Source organism: Topomyia yanbarensis, chromosome 2 (assembly GCF_030247195.1).
Source record: "Topomyia yanbarensis strain Yona2022 chromosome 2, ASM3024719v1, whole genome shotgun sequence".
Lineage (NCBI taxonomy): Eukaryota > Metazoa > Arthropoda > Insecta > Diptera > Culicidae > Topomyia > Topomyia yanbarensis.
Window position 1 is genome coordinate 310,334,549 of NC_080671.1, and position 11,176 is coordinate 310,345,724.

Here is an 11,176-nt window from a genome sequence, read left to right on the forward strand (position 1 = left end):
GCCTCTGTGCGGCGCTGTGTTGCGGAGAAAGGCCGTCAACCCCTCGCCTACTTTTCATGTAAGTTAAATGCAAACAACCAAAGAGCCAGCATCTTCGATCGGGAATTGTATGCCGTGTATGAAGCAGTGAAGCATTTCAAGAATCATCTAACCGGACGTGATATTGTATCTATACAAATCTCCCATTTCTCGTTACGTTGTGAGTTTGTTCAAGTGTATCTTGCTTAAAATAACGTCGAAGATAAATTTCATATTTTTTGGTGTGAAAATATCAGTTACATCAATTAGATTATTTTATTCTAGGTACGTTAACGTACATTAACATGTTTTTCCTCTAGAATAACGCGTTTGTTCGTTATCCCGATATAATTCACACCCTGTGTCTCTACCAACATTACAAGTTGTAAAACAGTATGACGTTGCATCAAACGGTGGCTTCGAGCCGAAGTTTAGATAAACATACCATTGTTGTGGCATGCTGGTGCACATGTCCTTGCTCGAAGCACAACAACAACGTGCTCGATGTCATGATTTACCATGCGCCCGCGCAGGCTGATTCTAAGAGATTGTTCTCATTAGTCTTCATTCTCTCACAATGGATTGAAGAAGGAAAGCAGCGAAAAAATTTCATTCATTTGATGGAAAGGAAACAGGATGTACGTGATTAAGGGCAGCCTGTGAAAAATTTTCATTAGTGCAATAAAAAATACTGTATCCAATGAAAAATGCCTGAAAATGCCGTAAAAAGTGTTCTACTACATAGTTGAGATGATAATTCGATGGTGCTAGTGGAGATAGATCGATAATTAGAAGAAAGGACTTTCTTTTCATTACTATCTTCTGACTGTTCTAGAACACAATAGCAAGTAAGTGTCCCGAAAAAGGTGTGAAGCTATTATTTGCTAAAAATAATTCAAAATTTATCTGCAAACAAATCGGTGAACTGACTTCACATATAACCACCCAACTGAAAAAAATAATTGATTTTTCTTCATACTCGAAGTCGTTTTACGGTGACAGCAAGCAAGTGAAAAAGAGAGGAGTGAGGTATGTGGAAAAAATTACCGCAATTGAGGACAGACCTCCATTTGCGTTTTCGGTAATAATAAGGTTATTCATATTATGATACAGGATATTGAATCAATCGTATCCAATCTATTGGCAAGCCATTTGAAAAAAGATCAAAATTATAACAGAAGAACCAATGCTTGACGTCAAATATACTGAGAATGAGTCTACTGCGTGATGGCCTGAAAACTACTGCAGTGTTTTTAAGTTCAGGTGCACTGAATCACAATTAAGTCACTGATACATGGATACAAATTTGTGTACAGTTGCGGACTAATTCGTGAATGTGGTAACAGAGCTGGAGTTTGTTGCCTTTTGCAAGATTTTTTCCAGATCAAAGTGCAATGTGTCATCATGAGTGGTCAGTGTCATTCATTGGAAAGATTTTCCTTCTACTAACAGTGCACAGTAGTCAAACTGTGTAAAATCAAGGCTCTAAACATTTCGCGGGGAAATCATAAGGATTAGAGTGACTACAGCGAAGCTGTAGGGATGGTTAAGTGCTAAGGTTAATTAAATCCAAATACTGAAAATTGAGTGATTACCAGCGAATCTCCGGGTCTCATCAAAAACTTGTTTTACGCTTCGTTTGTGTTTTTTTGTTGAAATTTTGCATAGCTCTTCTTTACATCACTTTCCGGTAAATAGAGGAGCATTTATTTCATTCTCAATATTTGAATTTTTCATACCTCACTGAAGTCAAAAGTCCCATTTTTGCTAAAAAAAATCGGGCAACATGTTATTGTAAAAAGAATAATAATCAACATTTTGTAAAAAGCTTCTTGGCAATTATGTGAAGAAGAACTGTGCAAACTATCAGAACGATTGGTCCAGGAGAATTTGAGATATGATGTACACCAAATATTTTCGAAATAACTCCTGAGAATTTATTGTCACTAACTCGATTTTCAATATATCGCAGCGAATTTTTTTTTCGAGAGTTGTCCTACTGGAGCTGTAGAGCTAGATTCTCGGAAGGGCTCCCCGTCTGAATCACTCACTACAATTGCGGACGAAACAGGCAATGTCGCCAACCAAAACATTGCTTAAGGCCAATTGCGGCGGGGCATGATTTTGAATGTGATATTCATTGTGCGGTTCAGATATGTGCAGGCGTAGCCTTTTCGCGAGCGCGTGTATCATCGTGAAGCGCTCGAGCGTTTGTACGTTAACGTGTCCGATCGCATGTGCATTTGTATGTCGCGTGTGCTAACATGTACGTAACTTCGTGCGTATAAATTCTATTATGACCGTATTCCGTGCGCCCATTCGCGTGTGTTCTTGGATGATCACGCGCGGACCGTGAATCTGATACATAATTTTCGGTGTACAGTTCAGATGCTAGAAGAAAGTGAAATCTTCCATATCACTAGAGTTTCCGATCATGTCGCCCTGGAAGGTGTTGTCTAGTGGATGTCTAGTGGTTGACTGGTCCAACCAAAAGTATGGACCTGAGTTGCTAGGACGGAGGATACTGATTTCCAGGCGTGACCGAATCATGATCTCGCGAATACGGACATTTGTAGGCTCGCGTTTGAGACCGCTTTTGAAACTTCATACGAACTAAACCATTCACTTTATTACCGGGGTGTTATCCAGTTTGCGTGATCGCCAGCGTAGGTGTGCGAGGTAGATCGCGAAGAGCTTAAGAGTTCGTATATTGAAGTGTTAGTTGCGTGTACTTGCATGCATGTGACTTCGTGTGCATAAATTCGATTTTGTAACCGGGTGACCATTCGTATATTTGCGTGCGTTCTTGGATGGTTACGCGGACCGTCATTTCGATATTTAATATTTGGTGTACGGTTCACATTCTGACAGGGAATGTGTTACATCCCAGTCAAAAAGTGCAAGTTGCTGGCTAGCGAGGGCTATTTGCCAACTCGGATGCGCTAATTGCCCTTCAATTTGCCAGCAAATTGCTGTCAATTAGGGGGCTATTTCAAATGCAACATTTGGGCGATTTACCGCCGTCATTTTTGCCGCTCTACCCGCCCTTAAATCGCCCCCAAATTGTCCAGGAACCCGATCAGAATGAAATAACAAGATTATAACAAAACACATTTTTTGTAACATATTGTGTTATAAATTAGGTCTCGTTAGTAGTTAAAATAACAGAAATTTATAACAAGTAACAATGCGAGTTATAGTTTTGAAATATTTTTGTTATGTGTTTCTGATCGGGAAACGCGCCATTTAATCGCCTTTAAGTGCCTAATATGAAAATTACGAATAATGCTTATTTTCGGATTCATTATCTCTCACATAAACTTTTCAGTACACTACGTAATCACCACCAAATTATAGAAAAAATCAATGGTGAAATTTGTATTGCACACCAAAACTTACCACAATCTGACTATCATTAAGACTTTAGGTCAGAGAACTTGTTCCACTATACTTACACACGATTCCACAATTTCCCACATTCCACAGTGGGACAACTTAGAACAATAGGTGGACTAAAGTCCAAACTTTGCCGTATCGGTTTAAATAGGAAGATTTTATGTAATTTTGGTACGCTGAATTCATTTTTGATATTAAAACATTTCAAAAACAAGAGTTTACTATTCCTTAGGGTTCTCAAAAATATATTTTTTTCGAAGTCGTTCTTAAAATTTGTGTATATTAATTTTCGTGTACTAAACACATGTAAAAAAAATTCATTGTGCGTTAGGGTGGCTCAAAGAATTATTTTGTAGCGAAGATACAAAAATTTTTTTAAAAAAGTTTTTGTGCGCTAAATTTCTATTTTCATTACAAAATCAGAAATTAGCTTTTCTACTTATTAGAGTGGCTCAAAAGTAAGTATTTTGTCTTTTATAATGATTTTTTTCAATATTAATTTTGGAATTTATTTTCCATATTGAAATGAATTAATTGACAACTTATTATGGGGCTTCAGAAATGACTATTTTGTTTTTACGAATCAAATAAGATGTGTTCGACTAATTTTGGAATATTCATTTCGTTAGTGGGTTACTTGATATGAAAGCTACATTTTCTATCATTTTCAAAACAAACATTTTGAGCATCTTAGTGGAATGTTTAATTACATTCACTAATCAACAAGATTATTACCGATTTTTTCGTAGGTGTGTTTTAAGTTACTTAGATTGCTTATTTCAAATTAGAAATGAAAATAAATCCAAAAGCCTTTTTTCGTGTATATGGTTCATTTAAAAATGGTCTTATTTTATTTGGATAATATCGCATACCCTTAAGCTATATCAGTGTTATGCAAATTCGGATCAAAATAGACTCACCAAATGACTAAAACTCAACTGTGTTCACTCTATTTATTGCGCAAGTTAGCAAGAAATAGTTCCAGAAACATTTTATACCCTATTTCAGATAGTTGAAAATATTTGCTGATTTTCAATCAGTCGTAATACCTCTACCATCTAAAAAACATACTTCCCACTCAGCTCCTTAGTCTTGATCACTAGTAAAACCCTTGTAGATCATGCTCTCAATGCTATTTGAAAGTTGTGCATGTATTCGTGTCATTATTCTAGCTCTTAAGTGATTATCCAAATTCAATATCAGTAATAACCATGCGTCTCCATTCACAGTTTTTTTAAATTTTGACTGCTTATCACAAGTTTTCGCAAAACTAGCATATACTCATTTGAAAGAGAAAATCAAAAGCTTTCGAATGAGTATAGTGTGGTCGCGGGCATTCACGGGCGTCGTTGTTGTTATCGCATTTGAAGTTTGAATTCAATTCATGACAAACTGTTATCTAAACACTAACAAAAGTAACTATTGACTTATTTTTTGGCAATTTTATGATGTAATTTTATCACACCGATAATTTTGGTGAAGTAATGCAATGCATAAAATCAACCATTTATTTGAAAAACGAAAATTCCCGGATGTAGTTCCTATGGTCAAATTATGCAAATACACTTGAATTACGCCCTTAAAAAAGCTGCCAAAAATTTCTTTTTACGTTCAAATCACTTAAAATCTCGCAAAAATGTCTCTGATTGCTCAGCTGATAGAAAAAAAATACTAGCGAGAATATCGCATAACATTCATATATGGACTTAAATCCAGGCTCGTCCCACTGTGCATTCGTTGGCTAAATGAAGTGCACTAGACAAACAAAATACACGAGGGAACACGCGAATTGCTTGAAAAAACAATTTTAAGCTTAAGCCAAATGTTTGAAAAACGCAAAAACAACCAAGTCCATTTCAGCCGCCAGAAAATTTGCCTAAGTGTTGAAATTGCCTTTAAATCACATTCGCAAATTGCAAATTGCAGGCGAGTTGAGTCAAACGCCAAACTGTTTATATCGTCTGACCATGTTCGTCCGCATTTTTTTTTGACCGGGATGATCGCGCGAACACGGCCAGTTTGAGGTTCACTCCTGGAATCGCGTTTGTGAATTTATAAGTGCTTAACCGTTCACTTAGTCACTGTGATGTTATCCTGTTTGCGAGATCGTGGGCGTAAGTGTGCGTGGATCATCGCGAAGGACTCGAGCATTGGTATGTTGACATTTTTGTTGCGTGTGATATCGTGTATGTAAGTTCGCGTGTAATATTTTTTTGAGCGTGTGGTCATTCGCAAGTTCGCGTTTTCTTGAATGATCGCGCGCGGACCGTGAATATTGGAGTGGCTCGCGGTTGTATGGAAAAACTTCAGAATAATTTAATCTAGCGGGCACAGCACTTTTTGAGTTCCTTTTGTGGTCCCAAATCCCTTTGCAAAATTTGGTGGCGATTGGTTGCTTCCCGGGTTTGCACATTGCGTTCAAAGTTTGTATGGGTTTTCATATGGGAAAATCAATTATTTTGCATTTACGTTAATAAAGATTTTACTCAATATGAAAAACCAGCTTCATAAAACTATAATTCAAACCTTGGTTGAAAAATTAGTCGAAGACAAGTTTTCAATCAGAACGTAAATTTTCTAAACTGTAAGGGGTATTTCTCTAGTACTTTGATTGTTCAATTGTTTAATAAGATGGTCCAGCTGCTAGCGATGGTTTTGCTTATAACTTTTTTTAATTTAAGTAAATTGCATAAAAGGGAATACGTTGCATCAAAGAGCAGACTGTTGGCTGCATCACATAATTTTAAATATGTGATGCGGAAATCTCGCCAACCTACGGCTCTTCGCACGATGATGCCATCTGGCCACTTTTGATCGCGTCACATTTCTTTTCAATAAAACTGTAAATCAATCGACCCTTACTATTATTTTTCAGGCTCAATGTTCCGGCATTTTAAATTCGCCCTATACTTCACAATCAAAAGCAAATTTTCGAAATTCTTCAAGTGCAATTCCAAGGAAAACAAACAAATTTTGTTTGAGGTTCTTCTCGCTCGCTATCGTAAAATCGAGTCATACGTAAAATAGTTTTATACTCACTCTAAATAACAAAAATGTTGAAATTTAAAAACTTCATCTAGGGTAATGGGCCTATTTTCGCACTGTTCAACGCATTGGCTCCAATATCATGGCGATTGATGATATTGGTTCATAAGAACAAATCATGTTCATGCCAACTTATACGCATTCCATTAATTGTAGTCCGAGTAATTAATGAAATAGTGAGGCACCCTCCCTAATAGAGCTTAAATTGGCTCTTTACCCTATTACGCTCGAAAGCTCAATATCGCTTACAACGTCTACAAAACAGAATGTAATGCAACATAAACATATTGTAGAGTGAATTACATAGTAATTGAAGTGCAGATCTAGATACAGCGCCATATGTTTAATACAAAAGGAGAAAACAGATTCCGTTATTTGGTCTCAGACTCCCCTAAATATTAATAAAAGATAAGGTTATCTATATTCTAACAGCAACGTTCGCACAAAGTTTTTAAAACTTACTTCTTTTCAGCTAAAATGGCGCATAATGCTAGTTTTGGTACTATAAGTAAAGATAGAGATATGCGCCGCCGCACCACGCCGCCGATTTCAGGTAAAAAATGGTAAGCATGTCAACAATTTTTACCTGAAATCTGCGACGTGGTGCGGCGGCGCATACCTCTACTAAAAGAATATTTTTCGCTCAGCTGCCTTTAGGCAGGCAAAGTGTTTCGCCAAAAAAAGCTAAACTTCCGATTAATTCAACGGAACCAATTCACATCTACAGTGAACTGGGAACTGGAGCGTTAAAGAAAACCTGCAGTATAATAACCGTAAAAAATATATCCGTTTCTTACAAAGGACTTTTCTTTATCCGACTTTCAACCTTGAATGTAACGTTATTCCTTGCGTTATTCGGATTTTCCTGCGATCGAATTATTTATTTTTAACGTTCATTTTCGACAAATTACTTTTGTTATTTTCTGGCAGCAATTACTTCAATTGTTATGGTGTGAATTTTGTTATGTTCAGTGGTGTGTATGGATTATGGTGAAGGTGATCAAATATCCATAAAATTTAGTTGAACAAAAAAATCAGCTCAATCATAACATGTTCGTATAATTGAAATTCTTCTGGAATTCTGTATGTAAAAGTATGTAGGTGATTCTATAAAAGTTCTTTGTTGAATCGGTGAATATTTTTGTTACACATTCCCAATTTCTTTTTTTGCTTAAAATAAAATGTATGTTTAGATAAAACTACGCAGCTTACTAGTATATTCAATTTATGTTTTCTTAACCATCTTTGGGTTACAACGATGGGATCAAATCTCCCCGGCGCACAGTGGGACGGAATCAAAAAAAGCGTGTGTTTTTATTGTAACTTTTTTATTTGATTTTTTACAGTTAACCCAAAAATACCAAAAAACAGGCATGCATCCTAAAAACGAAGAGATAGCGAGTTAGTCTGTTCTGCAAATAGGTGTGTTTTGAAAGCATCTACAACTTTCTAGAACATCGAAAAACTGTAAAAAATCAAATAAAAAAGTTACAATAAAAAAACTTTTTAGGGGGTATTCCGACCTGTACTTCAACTTGAACCAATGACTTTATTCGCTTAACAGATAGCCATTTCGCTACTTCAACAAAGTTTCATAAAATCATTTCGTCTACAAACTTTCCATATATGTCTATCAATTTTGGCAACAACATGCAAAGTTATTTTTTCATCTTTCTTAAATAAATTTTTTTCAACATTATATTAAACTACTTAAAAAATAAAGAAACCTTTCCGAAGACATCAAAGTGCCATAGCCAATAGTTTCATCGCAAATATCAATGTCCGGCTTTTTTTATTCCGTCCCACTGTGCGGCGATCAAGTCTCCTCGCTCCTGACACAGCTAGCCATCAGAAAAATAATTCCTAATGTTACTTAAGAAAGGTCGGCTATTAAGCAATGAAGTCTTTGGAACCTTAGTGTGTTGATTTACGATATTTTGAAAAAAGAACTGAAAACTGTTTGAAATGTATATATTTCTTGTACTGTGCTGTAGTCGGACCCTATCTTTCTCAATGGTCATTGCATATTACCGTTAAAAAGCGCTTCCTCTAATAAGAGTAAAACATAACCAGCTAATGATAAATCATACAAACACAATCGTATCAATGCGTATTTACTCTCACTTGCATGATTCTCGTCAACAGATAAACACCGAAATAGCAGTAATCTCGGCCGAACGCGGGCACCGTGACAATGGGAAAGAAAAAGCCAGTCCCCGTCGAGGACCTCATTATACCGCCCCAGGACACACGGATATGTGGAATGATTTGCATCTGTCAGCTGACCTTTGTACTGAGTACGGTGGCGATTGTTTATCTGACGGTGGCAATCTATATGCCCTCATCACGTGCGTTCAAAAGCGGTATCGACGAAACACCGGTCATGTGTACTACAACTAAGGCTCTGAATAAGGATGCCTGCGAATGGGGCTCCTGCGGGGAATGGTGTCTCAGCAAAACGTCCGGTGCCTGCATACAGATTTACGTCCATCTACGTACTAATGGAAGCAGTTTGACGTTTCAAAATTGTACCAATTCGGCAAATAAAACATGCTATGGGATAGATCAAGAAAATGCGAAAAAGGCTCGTTGCATAGCGGACGAGTGCAAGAATCTTACGGGAACATTCAACTGTTCCATGGGGATGTGCATCAACATTACCGATGCATTTGAGTGTGTGTTCAAGAACACCGACGCACCGCTCAAATGTTCCGGCCGACGTGGCAAGATTACGTGTATCGACATACACGGTTTATTCTCATGCAATCGTGGAACATGCCGAAAGATAAAAACTCCATACAATTGTGACCGCCGTTGTGTGGACATTCCGACTAGGAATAAGAATATGATTTTATTGAGTGGAGATAAAGTTTATCTTTCGCAATGTTCAGTTGCGGTTGAAACGCTTACGAATCAAGAGATATGGAACGAAAGCGATGGGAAAGTTATAATGTCGTCGTGTTACACGATACAAAACACCACTAATGGTATTCAGGCAACCGATTGCGTCAATGGATCGCTTCTGGAGAAGGACGAGCTAACCGATCTGACCAACTTCACCTATCTGAGCTATTTGCACTATGCTGTTTCGACGCCACTGAAAACGATTGCACCCCTAGAGCAAGACTTGACCATATCAAACGAATCTGGGCTCATGATCAACTTGGAAGGTTGTGTCAATACTCTACAGGATGAATGTAAAGATTTTCTAAAAGAATATGGAAAAGATGGAACAGATCACAATGCCCGCGCCCGATTTCCTTGCTTCTACTCCAAAGCGAACACGGACAAAGTTGTTGCCCGATTCAGCTTGGAGACCACCTACAAACAATTTGTTATTGGATTCTTTGTTCCAACTATTTTGTTTGCTGTTTCCTGCCTAACCTTGACATTCTGTCAAAAGACAATTTTCATCGGGAATGATGCGAGAATGCGTTTTGTTGGTTGTGCTAATAAGCAATTGCTGGCAGATGGGTGTTCCAATAAACCTAACACCGAATCTGGCGATGGCGGTGGAGGTGGCGACTCTGTTATGGCTCTCTGAGATCCATCACGTAAGGACAATTGTTTTCTTTGACTATTTTGCGATAACTTCGGTGACTGAGACTTTTTTTCCAACATATTGTTGCAACCTATTATGTACGACAAAACATATGTGCAGCCCCTCCACCGTCATCGTTTTACACGTCAAAACTTCAAGGATTTTGTTCGAGTTGGCCGCAAACTGGAGCCGAATTATGGACAAAGGCGAGTACATGAAAAAAATCCTTGATGTTTTGGGAGCTGTGGCTGTCATAATTTGGAAAAAAATGCTTCGTCACCTGCAAGATTTTTCGATATAATAATCGGTTCTTTTCTGTTTCGATTCTAGGCATTCCTCTACTGCAAGAAGACAGTCCAGTTCATCAATCGGGTGTATTTTCACTGCACTAATTTGCGTCTACAGTTCAAATTCTTCTTCTTTCGAACGAACGAATAAGTCGTGTTCTCTACAATTCTCGTCTACATTATATTGATTGTGCAACTGAATTGTTCTTGATTAAGTTGAGCAAGGAAGAAGAAACGGAACCAGTTTTAAACTCCAAAGACAATAACACATTTGAAACCCCTCAACTACTTAAGTAACCGCGCACGATCCGTACTACTCCAACCCTTGGGAGGCTCAGACGCAACCTCGCTATAGAATACTTTAACAAAACTCCTCACGTACATCCAACGACCAACATGATAAGTTAACGGTACCCTGAACTGTACTCCCAGCATACTAACTCTAGTTGTGTTAGAACCAAACAAGAACGCTCGATTTTGATATAAATATTGTTAATTCAAGTTAATGTTGGCTTTTGTGAAGCAACCTGCTATGATCTGACGCTGCATCAATAAGCGATAAAACGAAAAATAGTGTTTTGTATTTTGTCACGTGAATTGTATAAACTTTGTTGCTACTGAAATTTATTTTTATCGAATTAGACTCAGTTGAATGTTTTATTAGCCGCAAACGAGGAAATTTTACACCACGCATTGATAAACACGAGAACTCAGTCAGACACGGAACGTAAGAAAAGGAAAAGGATCGTAATAGGAACGTCGACGGATCCAACATGGTCAGACCATCCGACAGTTGCACCGTACGTTGACGCTAGTGAAACACTGTAAACCATCAGCAGAAATTTGAATGAACAGAGGAATGCGTGAATTATCAAATCTAAAACAATTT

The 11,176-nt window shown here is 37.6% G+C and overlaps 2 protein-coding genes across 2 annotated transcripts in view; one reads left to right on the forward strand and one right to left on the reverse strand.

Moving 5' to 3' along the window:
• LOC131683549 (cilia- and flagella-associated protein 298) overlaps window positions 1-11,176 on the reverse strand; it is a 68,323-nt gene that overhangs the window by 37,618 nt on the left and 19,529 nt on the right. The window lies entirely within an intron of this gene.
• On the forward strand, window positions 724-10,471 carry LOC131683550 (uncharacterized). Its single transcript, XM_058965608.1, has 3 exons — window positions 724-866; window positions 8,605-10,013; window positions 10,331-10,471. The coding sequence occupies exon 2, from the start codon at window positions 8,654-8,656 to the stop codon at window positions 10,001-10,003; it is 1,350 nt and encodes a 449-aa protein (XP_058821591.1). The 5' UTR covers window positions 724-866; window positions 8,605-8,653; the 3' UTR covers window positions 10,004-10,013; window positions 10,331-10,471.